The sequence below is a fragment of the Kockiozyma suomiensis genome (genome assembly GCF_038497685.1).
Source record: "Kockiozyma suomiensis strain NRRL Y-17356 unplaced genomic scaffold V2V93scaffold_5, whole genome shotgun sequence".
Lineage (NCBI taxonomy): Eukaryota > Fungi > Ascomycota > Lipomycetes > Lipomycetales > Lipomycetaceae > Kockiozyma > Kockiozyma suomiensis.
This window is the reverse complement of record NW_027117668.1, coordinates 341,193-364,954: the sequence shown is the minus strand read 5'-3', so window position 1 is coordinate 364,954 and position 23,762 is coordinate 341,193. Positions and strand designations below refer to the sequence as shown.

The 23,762-nt window shown below is 44.9% G+C and overlaps 9 protein-coding genes and 1 non-coding gene across 10 annotated transcripts; 5 read left to right on the top strand and 5 right to left on the bottom strand.

Moving 5' to 3' along the window:
• Positions 1-1,416: 1,416 nt before the first annotated feature.
• On the top strand, positions 1,417-3,191 carry V2V93DRAFT_367527 (Ppx/GppA phosphatase family-domain-containing protein). Its single transcript, XM_066909597.1, has one exon. It carries the CDS (start codon positions 1,542-1,544, stop codon positions 3,153-3,155), a length of 1,614 nt encoding a protein of 537 aa, XP_066766505.1. The 5' UTR covers positions 1,417-1,541; the 3' UTR covers positions 3,156-3,191.
• Positions 3,144-4,974, bottom strand: V2V93DRAFT_367526 (CwfJ C-terminus 1-domain-containing protein-like protein). Its single transcript, XM_066909596.1, has 2 exons — positions 4,922-4,974; positions 3,144-4,849 (listed from the first exon to the last, which is right to left on the bottom strand). The coding sequence occupies exons 1-2, from the start codon at positions 4,930-4,932 to the stop codon at positions 3,235-3,237; spliced, it is 1,626 nt and encodes a 541-aa protein (XP_066766504.1). The 5' UTR covers positions 4,933-4,974; the 3' UTR covers positions 3,144-3,234.
• A 535-nt stretch (positions 4,975-5,509) lies between these two features.
• V2V93DRAFT_322945 (WD40-repeat-containing domain protein) lies at positions 5,510-7,276 on the top strand (the record flags this gene model as incomplete). The annotated part of the gene is made up of 2 exons (XM_066907425.1): positions 5,510-5,803; positions 5,861-7,276. The coding sequence occupies 2 exons, from the start codon at positions 5,510-5,512 to the stop codon at positions 7,274-7,276; spliced, it is 1,710 nt and encodes a 569-aa protein (XP_066766503.1).
• A 505-nt stretch (positions 7,277-7,781) lies between these two features.
• Positions 7,782-9,038, bottom strand: V2V93DRAFT_367523 (uncharacterized protein). Its single transcript, XM_066909595.1, has one exon. The coding sequence runs from the start codon at positions 9,026-9,028 to the stop codon at positions 7,904-7,906; it is 1,125 nt and encodes a 374-aa protein (XP_066766502.1). The 5' UTR covers positions 9,029-9,038; the 3' UTR covers positions 7,782-7,903.
• Positions 9,039-9,906: 868 nt separating this feature from the next.
• Positions 9,907-12,123, bottom strand: V2V93DRAFT_367521 (PQ loop repeat-domain-containing protein). Its single transcript, XM_066909594.1, has 7 exons — positions 11,605-12,123; positions 11,440-11,494; positions 11,260-11,370; positions 10,945-11,203; positions 10,726-10,893; positions 10,468-10,670; positions 9,907-10,415 (listed from the first exon to the last, which is right to left on the bottom strand). Exons 1-7 carry the CDS (start codon positions 11,661-11,663, stop codon positions 10,296-10,298), a joined length of 975 nt encoding a protein of 324 aa, XP_066766501.1. The 5' UTR covers positions 11,664-12,123; the 3' UTR covers positions 9,907-10,295.
• Positions 12,124-12,179: 56 nt separating this feature from the next.
• V2V93DRAFT_367516 (DHS-like NAD/FAD-binding domain-containing protein) lies at positions 12,180-14,151 on the top strand. Its single transcript, XM_066909593.1, has 4 exons — positions 12,180-12,546; positions 12,663-13,095; positions 13,157-13,209; positions 13,269-14,151. The coding sequence occupies exons 1-4, from the start codon at positions 12,367-12,369 to the stop codon at positions 13,983-13,985; spliced, it is 1,383 nt and encodes a 460-aa protein (XP_066766500.1). The 5' UTR covers positions 12,180-12,366; the 3' UTR covers positions 13,986-14,151.
• A 987-nt stretch (positions 14,152-15,138) lies between these two features.
• Positions 15,139-16,724, top strand: V2V93DRAFT_379471 (major facilitator superfamily domain-containing protein; the record flags this gene model as incomplete). The annotated part of the gene is made up of 2 exons (XM_066912012.1): positions 15,139-15,297; positions 15,354-16,724. The coding sequence occupies 2 exons, from the start codon at positions 15,139-15,141 to the stop codon at positions 16,722-16,724; spliced, it is 1,530 nt and encodes a 509-aa protein (XP_066766499.1).
• A 216-nt stretch (positions 16,725-16,940) lies between these two features.
• On the bottom strand, positions 16,941-17,011 carry V2V93DRAFT_t24. The gene has a single exon. It is a non-coding gene; the product is annotated as a tRNA-Gly (tRNA).
• Positions 17,012-18,172: 1,161 nt separating this feature from the next.
• On the top strand, positions 18,173-20,932 carry V2V93DRAFT_192286 (uncharacterized protein). The gene is made up of 5 exons (XM_066906973.1): positions 18,173-18,596; positions 18,664-18,971; positions 19,038-20,358; positions 20,411-20,514; positions 20,565-20,932. The coding sequence occupies exons 1-5, from the start codon at positions 18,383-18,385 to the stop codon at positions 20,841-20,843; spliced, it is 2,226 nt and encodes a 741-aa protein (XP_066766498.1). The 5' UTR covers positions 18,173-18,382; the 3' UTR covers positions 20,844-20,932.
• V2V93DRAFT_367511 (uncharacterized protein) lies at positions 20,899-23,733 on the bottom strand. Its single transcript, XM_066909592.1, has 2 exons — positions 23,256-23,733; positions 20,899-23,198 (listed from the first exon to the last, which is right to left on the bottom strand). Exons 1-2 carry the CDS (start codon positions 23,692-23,694, stop codon positions 21,022-21,024), a joined length of 2,616 nt encoding a protein of 871 aa, XP_066766497.1. The 5' UTR covers positions 23,695-23,733; the 3' UTR covers positions 20,899-21,021.
• Between the last annotated feature and the right edge of the window lie 29 nt (positions 23,734-23,762).

Sequence of the window (23,762 nt, the reverse complement as noted above, 5' to 3'; positions counted from 1 at the left end):
GGTGGCTTGAGCTCGAGCGAGCCTAGCGCGCGAGCCACATGACTCACTGCCACGTCATTCTCAACCGCCCTAATTGCTCTTTAACTGCATTACACTTGTCAGCTGGCTATGAATTAAGCACAGAATGGTAGTTGAGCATATATGCTGGCATTAAAATTAATTCTCTGATGCCCTTGATTAATTGGAACGTATTGGTGAAGTATATTCACGATACAAAAACAAAACATAACTCAAAATAACATCCGACGCTGGAAATCAATTGCGTAGAAGATTGTGTGGAGCATATACCTAGTCTAAAAATCACAAATTCACCCATTTCCGGGCATCATCTCTAGTCGTCCTTGGATATTTCCAAGCTGCTCGAAATAACAGTTGCACCAGCATAGTGGTGAGGAAACGGATCGTTGCTGTCATTGTCGGCAGGAGGAACAGCACCGGCACTGTCGCCAGTCTTTTGAGGTTCAGAAGCAGATGATGCAACTTCAATTGCTCCTTCTTGCTCCTCAGTAGCTGGTGTGGAACTGTAAGTATGGTCCCGCACACAAATCCATCGCATCTGCCGTCTCAAGACTCCAGATGTGGCGCTAGAGTTTGCCATTTTCTGTGCTCCTGTTCTCCTGTGCGACCAGCGGCAAAGAGAAGTCGAGGTGAGGTAACAGCCAGAGAGCTGTAAAGCTTTCTGATGCTTAGACGGGATATTGACATCTCTTTATCTGTTCATTGATTCGCGTTGCGAGACAAGGGATAGTCCGCTGCGAGGCTGGTGTCAATTGCACATGACTCGTTCGCTTGCATTCGGCGCGTTCTGTGATCGCAACGCATTGACGTTAGATGAGATAGACCTTCCGACCGCAGCTATCCGCTTAAACCACACGGATGCTGATGACGAACCGAAGGATGTACATAAGCCGGCCTCTGGCGCGCCAGAAGCATATTGCTCTGCGGTGCGTTGGCAGGCGCGCGTTTCGCAGCCGCCCTCGGCCGAAGCGTCAATGAAAAGTCCTGCTGCAGTTCCATGATCATCTGATTTGTTACAGACTGATAATCATGACACTACTATCGCTGGGCACTCGCGCGCGGTCTGCACGCTGTGCGCTTTGTCGACATCTAGGGCCTTGGGCCTCGCGGATCCAGGAAACTTTCCCCTGAGGGACTAGTAGAGTGCGACGGGGTTCTGCTGGCGAAGAGCACGCCAGAATTGGACAAGCGCTTTGGCCCTTTTTGGAGTGCTTGTTTGCAAACTAAACAACACTAGAAGACTCGAACTGACTTCGTTTGTCTATCTGCAGAGCGGTAGCAAGAATTCGGACACGGCAGATGACATCAGATGACATCAGACGAATGTTCGTTCGCGAGAGCTGTCGAAATAACCGCCGCGCCGCACAGCACGTTGGGCTTATTGTGATTTAGCGCCTGCCACGATACTTGTCGCCCCATCTTCAAGGCAAGCAGGTTCCAGGTACAGCCTACGACTTTGTTTCTACGGCGCTGTATCAACTTACGCACCGATTTTTATCTGTGTGCTCCAATTATTGACTATCATGTTGGTCGGGATCGTCGATATTGGATCGAACGCCGTGCGATTCTCAGTCACTGATCTAAACGGCACACCGTCGGCACGAAATTTACCTATCGTATTCCAAGACCGAGCCAAAATCTCGTTATACGATGCGATTGCTTCTTCATCTGATCGCCGCATTTCAAAATCAGTTTTTGACCGTCTACGAGCGGCTTTGAGCCGCTTCGACGCAGTCTGTCGCGCTCTTGGAGTTGCTGCTGAAGATGTCTCATTGTTTGGCACAGAGGCCTCTCGCTCTGCTGCAAATTCAGATGATCTACTAAGCCTTATTAGATCCATTAATAGTAAATGGAAAATATCTCTTTTACGACAGAATATGGAGGCAAAATATGGAGCTTTAGGGATTGCCGCCTCCTATCATGAAATCAATGGGGTTGTAATGGATCTCGGAGGCGGTAGTATACAGATAAGCTGGGTGTCGACTTTAGGTAGAAAACTCTCGATATCTGAAACGGCTGTATCTCTGCCATATGGGGCGGCAGCTCTCTCTCTGCGACTTTCGCGGTCAAAAAATATAGCCGAGCTGAAAGCCGAGCTGGTGAAAGCTTTTGCAACGGCACTTCGCCAGATAAACCTTCCTTTCTCTCTGAAAGGAGCAAGTTTGTACTTATCTGGCGGCGGTTTTCGAGCATTAGGATGCTTTATCATGAGTATGCTCTCTGAGGACGAACATTATCCGATTCCAATCATAAATGGATACCGCTGCTCGTTGAAGGATCTCGACAAAGTCACGCAACGTCAGATCAACGAGCAAATAGCTGCCAAACTTGAGGATATGTTTCGTATATCAAAGCGAAGAGCTATGCAGCTGCCTAGCATATGTTTCTTGGTGCAGTCCCTAATATCTGCAACTTCCGTACTTGGTTCAGTATACTTTTGTCAAGGTGGAATCAAGGAAGGATTCCTGTTTTCTATTTTGAGTGACTCGATTAGATTTAAAGATCCGCTAGTCTCTTGCACGTTAGATCACGCGAAACCTGCGTCTGAAAAGATCGCTACTCTACTGGATTTTTCAATGTCCGCATTCACTCCATCATACATTTCGAAGCGTATAGCTCCCGCTATTGCTAATTTACTATATGACCAAGCATCTTACACAAAGGATGTGCAGGCGACAGCAGCCCTTAATATTGCAATTACGGGACCTCTGGCCAAGGCTTTTGGATTGTCGCATGTTGATCGCGCTTTGATTGGTATAATTTTATGCGAAAGATGGGGGGGCGAAGTTTTTGACGAACGCATACTTGGACGATTATGCAATCTAGTTGTAAAGGAGACAAAGGGTAGTTTGGGATACTCGTATATGTTTTGGGGCTTTTATATTGCAAAGATAGGCACAATTCTCGCGGAGCTGTATCCGGCAGCTGTCGTCGATGATGATAATCGCGTGAAGATTGGGCTACTCAAGGATGAAGTCGATCTGGTTGTGGTGGAGATGACATTTAAAGCCGACGATGCGGTGAGGCTGGCGTTATGGGAAAAGATAGAAGGATTAGAAAAGGCGGTAAAGAAATTTAGAAAGAAGTACGATATTGCGAAGGTGCCGATAATCACCTTCAAATATGTCCTTGTATAAGTGATATCTCTGTAATACAACTTATGATCTATTTTACAATTATCTTACACACGTATCGAAACTCCCTTCTCTATTATGCTTACTCTTCCAGAGTAAAGTCATACCTACTGAACAATTCTTTAAATCTTTCAGCATCTTTTACTTCTTCTTCCTCATTTTGAGCGCATTTTTTCCAGTCAGAACGTTCAGGAAGATCCAAGATAGTAGCCAGCACTTTTCTACCAAACTGTAAATCAAATCTCGAATCCGGTGACAGTGGAACGTAAAGAGTCTTGCCGCCATCAAGATAGACTTTGAAATAATCTTCTGTTTCGGCTACTTCTTCTAGAGTGAGAGTATATCCATTCATTTCAGCAGCCGTTTTGAATTCCTCTTCAACACCCTTAGCCAGTTCGTTTGGAACTGGAATAACTTGAGTATGAAAATGAATACCGTTGTGTCTGCTGATTTCAAATGCAATCGCGGTATAACCGAGATCCGCAAACATTTTCGAGATGCAACCTCTAAACTTATCCATCTCAGCTCGTACATTCTTCCTACTATCTTGGTCTTCTATTGATACGATTGTAGGTTGATGTTCTAAAGGAATAATCAAAATATGACCAGGACATCCTAATCTCGATGAATTTGACTTCGGAAGTGGGCCCTTAGCGGTCGTCACGTAACTTTCATTGCCGATCGATACAATAAAATGTTGCGCCAACTGAGGATTCGATAGGCAAAAAAAGCAAGTTGAAGCGTCGACAGGTTTACGCTGTGCACGAGTCTGCTGCATTCTCCGCGTACTGCCTCGTCGCTTAGAGTCTCGTCGCGAAGATCTATCCTCGTCTCCGTCGACGTGCTTTCTTTTGCTTTTGCTGACGCCGTAAATAAGATCTTCATCATCATCTGAATCTGCTTCGCCGTCGTTTCGTATTTCTTTACTCGCAGGCTTTTGAGTGGCCTTGATCCTTGCCCCTTCAATCAATGGATTAGCCGTCGCGTTTTCCGGCAGAGGAAGGGGAATGTATGGGATTGAAATGTTAAAAGCGTAATACCATTTACTTTTCTCTAGATTGCCAACTGGCGCAAGTGAGATGAATTGCGTAGGACGCTCGCCGCCGCCGCCCTCCAGGTTTAGATACCCTTCATTACGATAAGGCTCGCGTTCCCAAAACAATTTTCCTGGCGAAAAGTGGTAGCGAGGTTGCAACAACGACGAAAGATCTGATATCCGGAAATCCGTCTTTGTGTTTGTTACCGTCTCGTTCTCATTGGCGCTGGCAGATAATAAGGTTATATGTTCTGGCCAGTGAGCAGTCACTAAAACATCAACATTTTTCTGAGATTTGAGCTTTTCAATTTCAAAAATACTGCTCCCCGGACCAGCAGCGGCAATTTTGACCCCTTTGTCTGTAGTTATTACGCCCGAACTTCCAAAGCACGTTAAATTCTTGCATAGCTTGCCATTTTTGCTGTTCTCGAGAGCTTTTCTAATCTTTGTCGGTAGACGGTCGTTTGAATAGAAGTAAGTGGGAAGTGAGGGAACAATTTTGGCATCCAGAATCTCATCCATATCAGACTCGGGAGTCTCGGAATTGAACGCGTCTCCGAGCAATAAGAGCGCGTCAAAGGGACCTGCTGGAGAAGAGCTGATATGTGCTGCCTTTGAGATCGCAGCTTTCAGATTCTTGCCTGGGCTTCCAAACACGAGTCTAGAAAAACCGAACGTGCGGATATTTGTCAGAAAATATAGTCATTATAAGTGAAACAAAATTATTGCTTACATTTTCGACATTGCTTTGTCCAAGAACTCATTGGCAGTACAATTTAGAGATGCTACCACCTTTCGCACGAGGTCACACGTCTCACGCATATCACAGAATGTCATGTGATATCGGCTAATGACGGACATTGTTTCGCCGGCTGGGAGGAATGACGTAGAGATGGCATCACGTGAAATAGACAAGGAAGGTCTCGGTAATTGGCGCCTCGAACACTCGCGTCGAGACTAATCACAAAAAAGACGAAGTGGAGAAGAATGCGCTAAAGCATAGTCGTCGAAAAAAAAAAGCAGCAGCTCAAAAAAGTGGTCCTCATTTTTCCTTTTTTTATTTTTTCCTTTTTTTTTTGCAGAAGATGAAAAAATTCCTGTGGCGCACGCGGTTTGGTGCGCGGATCACAGAAAAACTTTAGGCAAAAAAAAGATTTTTTTCGTCATTTGTCCCAACTCAGCCGTCAGACTCAAATCATCCCTCTTCATACAAGGCCTCTCCTTGCCCTTCTCCCAACTCTTGTCACTTGTCTTCTTTCATCACACCTTCCTTCTCGCAGCAATTGGAGCTCTCTAAATCAACGCCATTCACCGGAGCGCAATGCCGAAGAAGCTGTCGAATTCTGCTCCTTCGCGAGTTAGTGGATTCTCTGGATCACCGCCAAAGAAGCAGAAGCACGCTCTTGGTGAGCATGAAAAAGACGATGTCGAGCTTGCTCTTGAGCGTGCTGTCTTTGGCGATCATGAAGGATTCGAAAATGGCTTGAAGGATGCCGCTGTTCCTCAATTTGGCACTGAAGAAGATGCTGATGTTGAGTCATCTGAATCTGACGACGACATTGATGCGCAAGATGAGGAAGAGGCCACCACTTTTGCAAACGTGAATGATGACGATGTGAGTGTGTTCAGTCCATTTACTGTGCGTTACTTTTATGTTAACTTTTTTTAATAGCTTTTCGTCGTTGATGGTCTCAGTAATCCTTCAATCAGCGCAATCATTTCTGCAGACAGCGCAATATCTACCACCGTTGTTGGCCAGTACAAAAAGGAACGTGGTCCGCCCCCAGCTTGGATTGACAGTGACGATGAGAGATTGAGTATATCCCTTGCCTCGAGTGACCGCCTTCGTAAGTTACGTGCTACCGAAGATGATGACCTGGTCGACGGTAATGAATACTCGGCCCGTCTTCGCTCTCAATTCCAGCGACTCTATCCGGCGCCCGATTGGGCTATTCCGAGCTCAAGGCGACAAAATAACGACTCTGACAACTCAGATACGGTCTCTTCAGGTGACGACATTGAAGCTGAAGATGACAAAGAGCGAAAACTTTCTGCAAATCCGCTCAAGAAGATTCTTCAGAGTTCGGAGCGGTATACTGAAAAAACAGCCTCCACACTTCTTCCAGCAAGTATCCTTGATATCTCTCGACTTCGAGACGCAAATCAGCAAGCGCCTTCGCAAGCCGCTATCCAAACACTTTCTTTCCACCCATCGCTTCCATTGCTTCTTTCCGCTGGATTCGACAGAAGTCTGCGTATTTACAATGTCGACGGTAAAGTCAATCCACTTGCGACCTCCTTGCATATCCGCTCGTCTCCTATCCAGACTGCTGAATTCCATGTTGACGGACACCGTGTCTTTGCTGGTGGTCGCCGTCGTTATTTCTATGTCTGGGATCTGGAATCTGGCAATGTGGATAAAATAAATCGTATGTACGGACACGAGCAAAGTCAGCGCAGTATGGAGCGGTTCAAGCTTTCTCCCTGTGGTCGTTTTATTGGTCTAATTGGTTCAGGTGGCTGGGTCAATTTGCTGGACGCCAATAACGGCCAGTGGATCTCGGGTGCCAAGATCGAGGGTGGTGGTGTAGCTGATTTTGTTTGGAGCAAAGATGGTGGACTTATCACTATTGCCAACTCGGCTGGTGAAATCTGGGAATGGAGTACCTCTGAGCGACGGTTCGTATCTCGGTGGGCTGATTTCGGCGGCGTGGGTATCACCGCGCTTGCGGCTACCGATAATTGGGTTGCGCTAGGAAGTCAGAGTGGTATCGTGAATGTATACGATACAGCAAAAAAAGATGGCGACCAGCCAAAACTTTCATTTTCATTAGATCAACTTGTGACGTCTGTTAGCGGACTACAGTTCTCTCACGACGGACAAATGCTCGGAATGGCATCGCGCGCAAAGAAAGATGCCTTCCGGTTCGCTCACTTACCATCTGGCACCGTTTTCAAGAATTGGCCTACCTCGGGTACTCCGCTTGGAAAAGTTACCGCGACTGCATTCAGTGCCGGATCGGAGATGTTTGCATCTGGCAGCGAAGCTGGGAAAATCAGACTTTTCAAGCTTAATCATTATGCGTGAATGTATCAATGCAGACTGTATCTCTCCAACTCATCGTGAGTAAGTCTGAGGAGTTCAAAAAGAACATTTGATGTCAATGTCTGCGTCTACCTTAGTTTGTTTTCGGCGTTTTCTGTCTCAATTATGATGGTGGTAGGGGTGGTCGCAGTCGCGTTAGTCATGAATCATTTCTTACTTTTTTGCTGTGTGTTGTGTTTGCTTTATGTATATTATGTCATGGCTATTAGCCAAAAAAAGTTCTTTGTACATGGGGAAAATTTTTTATTTGCATTTGAAGGAAACAGGAAAGCACAAAAAGGGTTAAAATTAGAATCCTTAAAGTTCAAGTTGGTGAACCAGAAAAAATTATTGTCATGGTGCGAAGTTGTATTGCATTATTATATATTTCGGAAGCGGGTCTTATGTATATATATTTCAGTTGCTTTTAAAAGTTGTTCAAACGTATTTTTCGATATTGTAGTTGTTTAAAAGACAGATTCATTATAAAGTAATACAATTTTATTTTATCAAGACAATCTAGTTGACCCAAAGACTTTCCTGCTTCCCCAGATAGGTAATAAGAATACAGTCTTACGAAACAGTCTCAGAAACAAGGGCATAAAACGAGTTTTGCGATATTCACAGATTTTACAGGAGCGCCAATCCGGCGAAGGTAACGAGACCGACTACAACAGTAGCAGCGATATTAACCGCTGCATAGGAGGACATACCAGAGCCCTCAAAGACAGGGAATGTTCCATTACCAGAGTAATTTCCAGTCATGTTGCCGTAGACACTGGTAAGGTTGCCAGTGTAGTTGGAGTAATGTCCGTCGATAGAGAAGCCGCCTTTGGTCTTGTTACGCTTGGGCTTATATCCCGAGTCGCTCTCCTCGTTATCTTCATCGTCGTAACCGGTCTCGTTGAAGGACTTAGTTGAGTTGTAATTACTCTTGGGCTCCGCGGAGGTTTCGTTGAGCGAACGCGGGACAGGACCAGCGGAGGTGGGTGTAGCAGCGGCGGGGGCAGCAGAGTAGCCAACCATGTGAGGATAAGTCACAGTCATGGCTATATCGGAGTCAGTCAGGACTGTCTCTTCCGGGACAAACACGGCAACAGGAGTGATTGCCGATTGATCGACGGTCGTAGGCGAAGCTGCATTCTCCGCAGAGGGAGCGGCAGTGGCCGCCGGCGACATTGCATCGGCACCCGCTTCTGGCATGAGAAGTTCTTCAGTGGATGTCTCTGGCATGTGAGGTTCCTCAGCCGGCGCCTCTGACATGAGAGGCTCTTCAGCCGCAGCCTCTGGCATGTGAGGTTCTTCAGCCGGAGCCTCTGACATGTGGGGCTCTTCAGCCGGAGCCTCTGGCGTGTGAGGTTCTTCGGCCGGAGCTTCAGACATCAAGGGCGTGTCGACCATCAACGGAGCTTCAGAGATCATCGGAGCTTCAGCGTTAACAGCGGCATCAGCCTTGGCACTCGACGTCTCCTCCGATACAGGAGTGCCATAGGTGACGTCCTCAGATACATCAGGAAGTCCAGAATCATCAGCACCCCCAACAATGGAGAAAGGATCTTTTTGGAGCTCATCAGCCATTCCATATTGCTCAGAATTTGTCAACTCAAGAGTATCGTCGTCATTGAAGCCTAAGATTGCTTCATCTTCAACGAAACTAGCAGGAATCTTGTCATCCTTATCGACAACAGATGGAACGCCATCTGATCCCATGGCAATTTTATTACAAACGTCTCCAATAGTCGTGGCAACTTCCATGAGAATTTGCTAACATTAAATCTGATTAGCATATAGCTCCGCTAGAAAGAATGGCGCATACAAACCGATTGAGGACATATCCCATAGCACGACAACTCAAGCTGGACTAATGCGCCGCACTGACAATCAACATCATCAGGACTACATTTGAAAAATGACTTTTGAACGTTGTCTACACAGGCAGCAACACCGGCAACATGCTGAAAAAAAAATTAAAAAAAAAGTTAGCAAGCGGCCTGACGCAAATATTTGCCCAAAGGCGTATCGAGTAACAAGCAAGAGAAAAGAAGTGGGGCATACGCAAGGAAGTTGGTCAGGAGTGAACAACGCATTGATTCTACCCTCCTCTAACGGTGAGACAGAGTGGTGTCTTCCATGATGACCAGCAACGTAGGCTTGAGTTGCCGTCATGGGAGTCTTAGGAGCAGCTGCTACGGCAGACACTAAAGCTGCCGCTGAGAGAGCAGATTTGATCAAAACCATCGAGTAATGATAAGAGAAGAAGGCGGAAAAAGTTGGAGAAAGCTAAAGGGTAAAGATGAGCAGAGCAAAAAGAGGAAGAGATCACAAGAGAGAGACTGCGGGGGAAAGGGAAAGAATCGGGCTCTATAAAGCGAGAAGTTGGTTTGTTTACGATGACGGCGGTCAATATGTAAATCAGGCCGCTTGCAAATGATCGTTATGACAAATGATTAAATGGAAGACATAGTTCAGCATTTGATACCTCAATGTTGCAAGTCATTGTTGGCTTGGTTATTATCTTTTACAGATTTATCCTGAATAAATCCCTCTTCCTTCAATATACATTTTTTAATGGCAGTCGAGAATGACTGCTTCAGGGTCTACAGCTCTGTGGGTTAGGTGAACGTATATGAAAGCTTGTTAATTTTTGACTCAGTACCGCAATGACGTGGAACGTAAACCTAACTATTTGGCAGCTAGTTGGCTTATTTCAGACTCTCTATCCAGCTTGCCATAGAAAATTAGATACTGTCAGCTTACACTGTACTTGAAGTATGGTCAATCATGCTTTGCAGTCCATAACACAACTCCAACGCAGATGCTACTTGTTTCGCAAGAGTGACGTGTACTACTTACAGGATATCTAAGATGAATTCAAATTTAAAACTACCCAAATAAACTCCATTTTCCACCTTTATCTCTTTATGTATCCCATTCTCTAAATTAAAGCGCTGCATATGAATTATAGGCTTCTCTCTAAGAGCCAAACCATGAGAATCTAAGGACACTGGTCTATTTGCACTTCTCATTTTACTTTCTTTCCGTCGCTTTGGAATCTCGGGGATTCAGCAGATTTTGCTTCAGCTAGTCTAGGTTCGACTGGTTCATATCTGGCAGGATCATAATGCCATGACTGAAAGACAATCTATATAGCCTGTTAGTGCACGCAAACATACGCTAAGCAGCAAACCACTTACCAAATAATCCAACATCAATGAAAAAAAAGTCCCACAAAGCCAGCTGGAGTTTATAAGCAAATAATGAGAACTATTATCTAATGCCAAGATTGAGGTAATAAACATCAAATTCCCTCCTGACGCAAATAAAAAGTGAATTAACGACGTGTGCGCGCATGACTTTTGCTTGTAATTTAAAATAATTTGAGGAATCCGAGAGGTCACTGATGGCTAAAGTTAGTAGCCTTCTCCGGCAAAAACAATAAAGAAAAAGCATACCATATATTGAGGCGCAAAACCATCCACACACTTGACCCCACATATGAAGTGGAATTTGCGGGTTGTAATACTTCATTGGCGAATCATAAAGATGACCGTCTGTAGCGCAGTAAAGGCCGATAAGTGACGACAAAACGATCATGAAGATAATCCCAAATTTGAAAATAGCTTTTACTGTTAGCATGCCATGGTAGCTGCCTACATAAAACACGTACATACCTGACTTCCACACTCGTCTTGGAGGAATAACAAGACTTTGAAAATACTCGCAGCCTTCATCATTTTCATCTTCTTCATCGTCGTCGCCACCGTCACTTATGATATCTTCTCCCTCGTGATCGAGAGCCGCGTCTTTCTTGCGCGGAGGGACATTCGAAGAGTACATCAGAAAAATCCGACGCACTCTTCGTCTGCGGTAATATGTCACCTGAAAAATCAATACCAAATCCGCTAGTGTATTATAAACAGCCAGGATTGTCTATATCATTCATCAGCATAGGCCTTAATCGAGTTGGCAGCAACAGTTGAATTTACCATTGTTGGAAGAGTTTCTTGTAGGATACACCCTGTAATATTTGCAATATCGCTGATAAACCACAACCACAAAAACGACATAGACAAGTTATCTGCATTTTGTCTCCGAAACTAATTTGAATCTGATTAGCCTTCTCTCCTATTTTCAATTTGCATGCGGAAATATTGTAGGTAGCATACGATATCGTAAAGTTGTGGGGCAAAAACCATAGCCCAGCATGCTACTGAAATAGATCTGCAAAATATCTGATTAGCAAGCAATTCAAAAAATCTTCCTGGACGAATAAGACCGATTTCGGTGGGAAATGAACGTCAAGAGAAGTAAAAGAGAAATGTCCGACGCACCCAGTCAGCAAGCTGAGAGCCTCACTGCTAATAATTATCGAAGAATAAGAGATCTGCATATATAGATACTTAATTACCAAAGTATATACTGCTAAAAGAGAAGCAATTGGCTGACAACGTGTTGCGCGAGTTTAATGACTGCCGGAGGAGAGCACGCGGACACTTGTAGAATCAGCGGCTTAAGCTTGCAATGGATCGTACACTTGTTCTCGGATCAGGTATTAAATTTAAAGCCTCAATCAGCAAAATTGATAGTTGAGATCAAAGAGAGAAAATCATTGATCTGGCTCTCGTAATCGATATGGTATCGCGACGGCGGGGGAGGGGAGTTAGGCAATGCACATAGTTCAGAGGACGAGGGCCTAGAGACTGTCCGGTCCCTAATCACAGGTCACTAATCGAGTCACTAATCACACTGAGAGGATAGTGCTGCACCAAAACACAGAAAGCATCAATTCTACATATGCATCAAACAATTGTCTATAGACCAAATATTAATGAAGATGCTGAAAAAAAAAAGTCATTTGTTTTTGATTTTACAGACTTTCCGGTTGTTTATCTTTGGTATAAAGAGCGCTGAGGTTTATTTATTGCTTAAAAGGGACTAGCGTGGTGCTCGTGCATTATAGAGTGGCAGCCAATCGACACAACAGATCGCAAACTCATCTCTTCATACTCTCATCGCTAAACAATTGTACTCTCCCTCGCCAATTGAGCATTTTCTTCTTGATCGTTGGCTTCTCCCCACGAGAGATACACACTATGGCTCCTGCAATGCCATTACTGCCTCAGCAGCCTGCTACCGTCTCTGTGCGTCTAGCAGACGCTGCAAGTACCGCTGATGTAGGGCGTCTTGTGGGCGGTGTCGCGTCCAGAGTTTCCAAGGCCCGTCGCATTCTTTTCGTTACTGGTGCCGGGATATCGTGTAATGCAGGCATTCCTGTAAGTTTATAATTTTTTTTTTATATTGAGCGCGTTTTGGTAGAGAAATAAATTTTCGTAGTACTCGACCGCGTGCGTGCTGTTTTGTTTGGTATACTGACGAGTATGATGTGCAGGACTTTCGGTCCGAAAACGGACTTTACAATTTAGTTAAAAAGGAATACCCTAATGCTGTTGTGAAGGGAAAGGATTTATTTGACTCGATATTATTTTCGGACCCTGTATCGACGGCCGTGTTTTGCACGTTTATGGTACGGCTGCGGTCATGTATTCTCGGTGCCCGCTCAACTTCTGTTCATAAATTCATAAAGTTGCTTCACGACAAGAAAAAATTACTCCGATGCTACACACAGAATATTGATGGTCTCGAGAGTCGCGAAGATTTGCAAATTGGAGTAGAGGGGAAACAGTCTACTGTTGTGCAGTTACATGGGAACATTCATAGATTAAAATGCACACTGTGCTGCGGTGAATTTGATTGGAGCGAGGAGGATTGTGATTTACTAGAAGATGGGTATATCCCTGAGTGCCAGAATTGCACTGAAAAAGGTAATTTGTTTCTTTTATAACGAGTTTCAAAAGGATGTTCACTCACGCAATTCCTCTATAGCTGAAGAACGTACCAGTCTCGGAAAGAGATGCCCTCGAGTTGGGTTGCTGCGTGTAAGTAGATTGATTAATTTTAATAGCCTTAATCCCTGTCTAATTGAGTATTGGTGCAGCCTAATATTGTTCTCTATGGAGAAGAACACCCTGATGGAGAAAACATAGGTCGCTGCATTGACGCAGATATGAAATCGCGTCCGGATCTTCTGATTATTGCTGGAACCTCGCTTAAGGTTATCGGCATCAAGAGGCTTGTTCGGAATGCAGCTAAAGTTGTGCATGAGCGTGGAGGAATTGTTGTGTACATTAATCGCACCTTACCCGCCGCCAGTTCCTGGAAGGGATTGATTGACTATCATATTGATAGCGACTGCGATGAGTGGGTTGAGGATCTGCGAAGAAGACAGCCGGGATTGTTTTTGAAGCAGACTGAGATACCAATTACACCATCGAAGACGGGTAAAGTCATAGAGAATCTGAAGGGGGTAAAGTCAAAAGTTGAGATAAATTCTATTGCATTGTCTGGAGCACTGGACATGTGTCAAGTTGTTGCACCCTCAAGCGCAATTGAGTGCTCGTCAAAGCTGAAGAGAAAATACAAAGCAGACGCCGATCCGCTACATGATATTACAAACATGCTCGAGCCAAGTTCGATGACAACACCAGAGAAGAAGCTGAAATTTAAGAAAGCTGTGAAGAGCGTATTTGGACTGCCGCCAAAGAAAGCAAATGCAAAGCCCAAGATTGCGACTTTGGAAAAGCTAGCAATTTTGAAGGATCGAGCAGAATCAGCTGATACTTCATTGCTAACCATAAGCGTGTATGGTCGATGATTGTATGGGCTAATGCTTTGTTTTAGGTCTTGAATCTGAGTGACTAGAGAGTGCTTTGTGTGTACTTTGTGTGTATTTGGCGTTATAGTAGTGTGTCTCAAGGTTTATGGTGTCTTGCTCCTTTGAATATATACTAGTATTAATTTTTTTTAAATTGGTATGATTATGTGGATATTGTTATCTATTGAGTAGGCTTCAATTTAGCAGCGTACTGCGTCGGTAGAGCAGCCACTTCCTGCCTTTACTAGGTCATCAATTGCTTAGGTTGGTTAATGAGCGCTGATGGCTTTGTCTCCCGGCCGGATAGCAGTAGTAAAGTCAAAATCAAATAAGCTCGCTGTCAATCTTATTAGCCAGTTACAGTGAAAATGCATTGAGAATAAAGAAAATTCCTCGGATTTGCAGTTGCTTTCTCGTCGCCGTCAAATAGCGAACAGGGCAATAACGAGAGTAGTAAGTACTCTTAGCAGGGTCCCACTCCTAGTCAACTAGAGTTTCTAGAAGCAGTGGCTGATTTTTTTTGTGCAGTGCCGCACGCCTTTATTTTCGTAGCGTACTAAGCTATCTTGTGCCCTTTCTCTGATATACAGCGCATTCAGTCTCAGATCCCATTGTTATCGGCAGAATAGCCATATCAGGGTGCGGTCACTACGCCTCTTCCTTTCGGCACATTCCCAGCACTGCAATCTTTGGTCCGTCTCACTCTTCTCCCGTACCTCAAATTTTGAGGCGTAAACCGCCATCGGTTTATGTGGCGGCTGATGCAGCGCCGCGCGGCGTCCATCACCGGCCTTTCTTTGTTAGCAGGCTCTGCAGAAAGGTATCTGTTTTTTCTCGCTCTGATTAAGTTACGATAGACGAACGTAACTCCAAAACCCAATTAAGCATGAATATGGAAAAAGCCAGGTGCGAGCGGCTCTGACGCGCACACGGTCCCTTGGTATCCAATAAACGCTACATGTGTCTGAACTTCGCACTCGCTATCGCATCGTCTTTTTACCTTTTTTCCCCTAAAACCCTATCTCGTCCGTCTTGTTCATCCCAGCCCACACTTTCCTACTTATACTTTTTTCTCTCTCTGCACTCTTTTGCTCTCTGCTCTATCTCTTCCTCCCCCTTCTCTCCTTCCCCCTCTTCTCATCCTACTGCCACCATGTCTGCCACTGAAGAGTTCGAACCTCGTAAAATCGACTCCATCAACGGAGCCTCCGAGGAGGCAGTTCCCTACACTGAGCACCCCCCCAAGAAGGGAAAATTCTGGCCTATCTTCGCCACAGGTGCTGGTCTCTTCTCCGACGGATACCTGAACAATGTATGCTTGTAGCATGTCTGTAATTAGCGGCAATGTACTAATTATCTCTCTAATAGGTTATTGGTTCTGTCAACACCATTCTGAAAATTCTTTATCCTACACAGTATGCCGACTCTCCTGCCACCCGAAATGTCTCGTCCATCGCATTTGCTGGTACTGTTGTCGGCCAGCTCAGCTTCGGCTATATTTCCGACCACTACTCTCGCAAACTCGGCATGCTCGTCTCTACCAGTATCCTTATCTTATTTTCCATCCTTTGTTCCGGCTCCTGGGGTGCCGGTGGCTCTATTCCTGGTATGCTAGCTGCTCTCACTGCATACCGCTTCTTTATCGGTGTCGGTATCGGAGGCGAGTACCCCGCTGGCTCTGTCGCCTGCGCTGAAGCATCCAACGAGCTCAAATCAGGACAACGTAACCGTATGTTTGTCTTCTTCACCAACTTTATGATTGACTTTGGCTTTGTCATATCCGCGTTTGTGCCTCTTGTTTTGCTCTGGATCTGCAGCGAGAACCATCTCGGCACTGTCTGGCGTGTCTCCCTGGGTCTTGGTGCCATTCCTCCCATGTCTCTCTTCTACCTTCGTTTGAAGTTCAAAGAGCCCGAGCAATTCCGCAAGAATACCATGCGAAACGCAAAGTCCGTTCCCTATCTCTTGATCTTGCGCTTCTACTGGTTCAGACTGATCATTGTGTCTCTCATCTGGTTTATCTACGACTTCTCTGCCTACTCTTTCTCTCTTTATTCGACTACCATCTTGGAGCATGTGATCCCTGATGGATCGCTATACAAGTCCTTTGGGTGGAACGTCGTTCTAAATTTGTTTTACCTTCCCGGATCTTTCCTAGGTGCCTTTTCCTCAGACCTCATCGGTCCTCGATATACTCTCGCCATTGGTGTCACTTTGCAAGCCATCGTCGGTTATATCATGGCTGCTCTCTATGGCCATTTGCAAAATCACATCGCAGGATTTGTCGTCATTTACGGTATCTTCCAAACTCTTGGTGAGTTTGGCCCTGGTGATTGTATCGGTCTCATTGCCTCCAAGACCTGCGCTACTTCTGTTCGTGGACAGTATTACGGAATTGCTGCCGCCACCGGCAAGATCGGTGCCTTTGTTGGAACCTATGTTTTCCCTGTAATCATTAGCAACGCTGGAGGCGACGATACTCTAAAGGGCAATCAGGCTCCGTTCTGGGTGTCGTCTTCGCTCTGTGTATTTTCGGCTTTGCTCGCAATCTTCTTGCTGCCCAAGATCAGCCAGGACTGCATTGATGAAGAGGACGAGCGCTTCCGTGAGTACCTTTACTCTGAGGGTTGGGATGTTACCCAGCTGGGAGACGGCAACTTGAGCATGGATGAATTGGTCCCCAATGTTGAACTTACAGGCGAAACTCTTGATTATGAGAAGAAGGGAGAAGCCAATTAATTAACACCTGAATCTTTCCCGTTTATACATTTATTTGTTTTATTTCACTGTGCTCTAATCGCTCTATTTTGTAATAATATGACTAGTTTAATTTATCTGCTTCAACCCACAAATTAGCCAACCTCGACACGCATTTATCTTGAATTAGTCTCCCGACAGCTTTGCCGAGGATTATATACTTCAATGGGGCATGACTAGAAACACAGCAAAAAAAAATGCGTCAGCCCGGAGTCGAACCGGGGGCTCGTCGATGGCAACGACGAATTTTACCGCTAAACCACTAACGCATGATTTTGGAAAAATAATGGAAATTAGCAGTCACAGCTCGTAGACCTTTATCACGTGTTCTCGGTGATTTTCATTATGTAGCCTGTTTTCAATTTGAATTTGAGTCAGACGTTGGCCAAAAGGCTTATTTGTAGCCAAGTTATTGTGGTTTCGGGATTATTGGATTGCAGCATTTTGTAGCGCGTTGTCCGTAATATATAATGCATGCAAATGCTTCGCGCAACCGCGTCAGTAATTTCAATTTACAGCTTATTACGCATTACGTGATATAGACACAAAAGTTATATGAGATGAGTTTTTAAAAGAATTATTTCATTTCGAATATCGAGTCTTGCTGGCTGAACCAACATTACAAAAAATATCCCCAGCAGGTATAATTTTCACATCACAGCCCAAATTCACGTTTCAACTTTATAAATCGAGGGCGAAACAGGACCAAAGTCCTAATAACGTGGGGCTATTTGTTCAGATTGATGAACAGAGACACAGAATGGCTACGTCTTGCCGTCGACATTCCTTGAACCTCGTAGCAATTGCAACCGTCACTAGAAATGATATCAGTCCCGGGTATGATACATTCTAAAGAGATAGTCCGATATCAAACTGCCGATATCCAGTTTACCAACGTCATAATTGAATGACTTCAGATTACCGAATATGGTCCGCATATCCATCCTATACATTGCATAATCCAATTGATACTACGCTAACACAATAAGTTGCTGTGGTATTGCCGAAACCATTGGTCGTTAGTCACTTTCGTCTGTACTCATCCTGGCTTAGTATAACAATCTGAATAGAGTCTTCATCTGCAATCAGGAAATTGAATAGTGAATCATCAGGCGTGGAATTTACCAGCAATAATGATATATTAATAACTAGAATGATTACTCCAGTAGCATGTAAAGGTTTCTTCTATATCGATGAATTGCCAGATGGCTGATACAGTCAAATCAACTCGTGGTCAATAGTGGAGACGCGTAGGTGCATAGCTGGGACAACTCAGTCAAATATAGGTTTCATTTCCCAGCCCGGACCATACTCCCCAAACTAACCTTCGATAGTAGGTATATAGTCGTCGCGGCTATGCTTTTATGCCATAACTAGAATTTATTCTATGTAAGGTACAAACACCCGTAAGTTCAGCCTGCAAAATATGTCGACGCGTAAACAAACATTGAGCCTGTCTCGTTGCTGTCTTCAGGCTTTTGATAATTGACAGGCGGTCGATTGTCATTATCGCGCAAAATTTCGAGCAAGAAGAAAAAATCCTTCTTATCTGCAATTTATATTGAAAGCTGAGCAGTGAACAGCAAAACGGCTCCTCTGTTGACAACATTCTTGAACCGACGTGACTGAGAATCAACATCATGGTCGCTGCACCATTAGTATCGCCAGTAGCAGGCGACTTTCAGTATAACTCCAGGGAAAATAATATGTATAATTTGCCGTCTGTTTTAGACTCAACTTTATCTACGGAATACAGATGGGCAACAGATAGCATTGCCGGAGGTAATGATCGTTTACAGGGCATCGCGTCTCCGTTCTTTGACCATGGAGAGTTGAGTCGGCTGTCAGAGGAAGGTACGATATCATAGAATTTTTAAGTGCTTTGTGGAACTATCTAGCGATGTACTAATTATCTTTACAGACTTGAATGATCAAAACGAGGAAGCAAGTCGCGTTAAACACTTGGCAGAATTACTCGACGAATTTAACCTCACTCATCCAACGATTGCAGTAAAAAAAATAGATCTGCATCCAAAATCTGGTGAAGTGGAAAATACGGTAAATTCGAGTACGGGGTTTACTTCGACGGATGAGTCTGCCGCGCAGCGACTAACAGGATCAGCACAAACAAACGGCGAATCACAAAGTTCCTCGAAAGTGTCTGAAGCCCCGGTGGTTGACTCCATTGGCAGCACTGATATAGATAGACGGGCGGGAAAAGACATGCAGGTAGCTATTCTTTCTGTAACTTTAGCTTTTAGCAAAACTGATTTTGATTTTGACGACATTCTATAGAACGGTTCTCCCTCATTCGAAAGTTCAGTATTCGTATCTCCTGCAACATTTCGACACCGCGCGTTAAGTGATTCTAGTATAAACAACACTTCTAGAGCGATGCCGGCCAATTTAAATGCGAAAAGACAAACACGACCTCAACAAGAGAAACCAACAACTGGCAAAGCGACGACAGTAACCATCTTGGATAATCCAGCCACGAATTTTGCTTCTTTGCGTCCGTCATCTACCGTGAATGACAAAAATGATGGAGCTCACCAGAGTGCGCCAAATGGGGATACAACTTTTTTATTACATCAGTTGCGCAATTTAACTGCAGAATGCGAAAATCGAGACCAGATAATTGTCGATTTACAAAAGAAGCAAAATGAGTTTCAGCAAAAGGAAGAACTCTGGCAGAGAAAGCAAGATGAGTTCCAAAAGCAGCAGCTGGAACTGTTACGGCAGCAAGAGCTCCAATTTGAACGATTACGCGCACAACTTGAAGAGCGGCATCGAGAGCAAATTGAAAGAGAAAATGAAAAAGTTGCAGACGAAGCTGCCCAGATTCCAAGTATGTTTGTGCATCCTCCTTCATCTTTTAGTGAAGCTGATAAGACGGCCGGTGTAGCGTCTACAAGGAAGTTGGCGGAGTCACCGCTAGCGCAGTCGTCTGTTATTAAAAATCGAGTCACTATTGAAACAGCTGCCAATAGCGACAATGAATCAGTTGACGAGGATGTCAGTTTTGCATATGAGGGTCCGATATTTGATCGGTCACAAACTGAAATTTACAAGCCATTCCAAAAAGTCGTACCACCTAGAGCAATCGAGGAGTCTAAGATTGTTCACCCTTCACCTCGACGACCAGTCTCAGTTCAAAATCATCAGAGCCGCAATGTGATCTCTGACGCAGCTGCGCATCGTGGGGACGATGAAGTACGTTTGCTTGACTCTTTGAACTCATCATTAAGGCATTCTTTAGAATTGGAGCAAAATCTCGAAATTGCCAGATCTGAAATTGCTGAACTCAAGGAATTGGTCGGCGAGCTTGTGAAAAATAAGCGAATCTCTCCAAGAATTAACGCTGAGCCATCAGTGCCAGTTCCACTATCAGCAAAAGAGATAAATTCTGTACCGCATGTTCATAGTGTACCTTCAAAGAATCACTGGAATAAGCCCTCTAATCTGTCAAAATTGTCGTCCAAATTGTCGGCATCGTTCCAAAATGCCCCCCCTAATGAGATTATCGAGGAACTAGAAAAACTTTTATACGAGGCTGAAACCGAAATTACAAAACTCAAGGGGAAGGCGGCAGTAATGGGTCCCGCTAGCATGCCAGGTATCACAAACTCTGAAATTTTCAATGGCCTTTTATCTAACTTTTTTCTTAGATGCACGTTCTTTCTCGCCGTACAAGAGCGAGAAGTTGTATTATCGGTTACATATGAATAAGGTAGACGCACTTGGAGTATCAGAGCTTGGAAACATTGTGAAGGTAATTTATAGTTAGTTTCCATTTAATGTGTGTTTCTAACGATAATTTAGAATATTCTACTGCAGCTAGACGTGCCTCTATCAAACCTCCAAGCTAGAATTATGTCGCTCCCTGCACGTCTAGCGAATGAAGAGCGATATATGCATTTTGCAAACGATGTTCATAGAGCTTTATATTTTGGATCACAAATCGACCCTGATGGCACTCTTCCTCTCGGTGAAGGATCAAACCATGAGCTCCAGTGTCTAGGTGAGATGATTGTCAGAGTTGAGAAACTTGCTCGCTCAGCTGAGAGGCGAGAGCAGAGGAGGCGAGAAATGCTGAACTGATTGGGGAGAATGTTATGATGTCTGCTTTATATAAAAATACATAGGCCATGTTGTGTATGATTTTGAAGGAGTTCTACTGGTTGTAAAACTTTTTTTAAATGCTCGTTTTATCACTAATATGCATAAAATAACAAAACTGACTCTATATACGTTTTCGTAAGAGAGTATGCGACTATCTTTACTGTATGTTATTCTGCCTTTTAAACTCATCCCACGCATGATTGAGCGACACAAATACAGCTTGAGCAATCATTTTTTGCTCAGTGGTCGCGCTAGCTGGCACTTTATCCGGATGAGTCTTCGCAACTGCCTTCATATAATTTATCTTAACTTTCTTAGGAATGACTAAATCAGCCATGCCAACTTTCACCCACCCTGCCTCTTTCCAGAGGATGGTATCGAGAGACCCTAACAATGCTCGTAAATTTTCTTCCTTGCCGTGTTTCCATGCCGAGATCTTTGCTTCGACGCCATCGAGTAATGCGAATTTCTCGGCATCAACAGCTTCAAGTTTTCTATTTTCTTCTTTGATTTTCTTCAATGCCGCTTGTGCTGCAGCGCTATCTTCAATCGAAGTAGACTTAAGCCTCTGAGTGGGTTTCGGGGTACTTCGTGTCGAAGAGGATGGCGTAGACGGTTTCGACGACGACGGGTTAATCACTTTATCGCAGCGAGATTTACCGTCCAAAGCTACTTTGCCTCCTTGTCCGGATTGAACGAGCTCTTCCCAAGCTTCTTTAGCATCTTTGAATCTCTCGAGTTGTTCGAGGGCTTCAGCTTTGCGCTGTGTCAATTTTGCCCATATATCAACTAATTTCTTGCCTGGCTCATATTCTTCATCAATGCCCTTTCCGGTGCCAATAATAGTCAATCCTTCCTCGGCGTCAACCAATGCAGCCTTCATATTTCCTAGCTTAAATAGCGAGGCTGCGCGATTCGACAAAAGCACTGTCCGGAGTAAATGCGGAGACGGCGTCATATCCAGTGCCTGCGTATAAAATTCGTTCGCAGAAGAAAAATCGCCTCTTTTGAACGCTTCCGTGCCCTCTGTTCTCGAAAGCATAAGATCATCAAGCTGGATAGAAGATATATCAACCTGCGGTCTTGATGGCGGTTTAGGGCGCAGCTGTGGTGCTGGCGGTGTCGGTTGCGAACGTGGGGTTGGAGGTGGACGCGGCCGGCGACGATTGGACGGTACGTATTGTTCCATGTCTTCGAACTGGTTGATAGGCGGCCTATTTGGCTTGGGGGGAGGTCCCTTTTCTGTAGAAGTTGGCAGGCGAGTTGAGGAAGATGATGATCTATGAGAGGAGGCTGGCCTGGATGGTTTAGGTGGCGGGCCCTGCTGCTCAAGAAGACTAGCTTCTAAAGTGGTAGCCAAATGTTCTCGGCGAGTCTTATTCTCCGGTATAGGCTCTTCAATATTGACCTCTGTAGCATCATCGTCAAATTTATACCGTATCTGACTTCGCATCCAACGTGGATTCCCATCGTCGGAGAATCCACTGCCTCCACCGTTACTGTGTTGCTGATACTCTTCGACTGCCTTTGCAACCGTCTGCTTACCTTGCTTCCACAAAACTTCCGCTCGACTGCGTAAGTGCGCTGAAAACACAGAAGCCATTTTCCCGAAATCTTGAGTTGGGGATTGCGAGGAGAGACTTTCATCTCGTCGCCGTCTCTCGCTACTAGTCGTTTCATCACTATATACTGAGGGAATAGATTGCCATTCATCTTCGTCAATGGGGTTATCGGTTCTCGTTCGTCTTGGGCGGTCATCTGGATGTGGCGCTAACACATCAACGGGAACAGAGCCCTCATACCTAGATGGTCGACGATGAGCTTGTTGCTGTCTAGCAGGTTTTCTCGAAGACGCCTTTTCATTATTCCCTTCTCGCTGAAGGCGTTTTGCTCGCTCATGCGCCTCACGAATCAAAAGATCGACTGCTTGCTGGACATTGGTTCCAGACTCAGTCTGCGCCAATGCTCGACGCGCATGAGACGCAGAGAAGCCCATGTCTACTAGTTCAGCTACGTACACGTCTCCTGCTTCTGACATCGCTGGAGGGGTAGAAGTAGCCGATGAGTGATCTTCTGATAATGATGGAGAAAAAATAGTTCGCGAAGGGGATTCTGATTGAAGATGTTGGCTTGGTCGAGTAGATGATGTAGGTCGAACAGGTTGAGTAGGAAGAGAGTCGAGAGACGAAGACGAAAAAGACACTGGTGGTGTCGGTCGTGAACCTCGCGTCGCTGATTGAGGCCGTTGACTTTCTACTGGCTTGGCAAGAGCACCGAGAATATCATCTTCATCTGCTGGCGTCGAAGTAGATTGACTACCGCTAGCCGACAAAGCTATTTTATAAGCGAGGTCAGTATGGTTCATGCACAAAATATATCACAACAGCTTACTAGTACTGCTCGAGCCAAAGTTATCAAGCAAGTCGAAACTCAATCCAGCAGCCCAGTCTGAGCCAATGCTAGCTGGATTCGCAGTGCTTCCAAATGCTACTTGCTGTCGCGCCTTCTCTTGCTCATTGAGAGGGCGATTGGCCGCATCACGAGCTTTGGAAGACGAGAAAGAAACAAGTGACGCAAATGAGTCCTTTCCAGTGCTATTCTTTTTCTCTTGACGAGCAGGCGTGGGTTCAGCAGCGCGCAGCGCCGTGTAATTTGCTGTGGACGCAGCCGAAGCTGGCCTCGAGTGCTCCAGCGTCAGAGGTATTGACGGCGATGTTGCTTCTACAGCAGACGGCTTCGTATGCTGCTGCTGGTTTTGCTTCCGAGACAAGTCCTCTGAAAAGTTCAAATCTAACAAATCGTCCATTTTCTCTTTGATTCGGATTTGCATGCAGAGAAAGTCAGTTCCGTGTGTATATTTTGAGAGTCTCTATGCTTGTAGATTGAGCCGCAGCCACC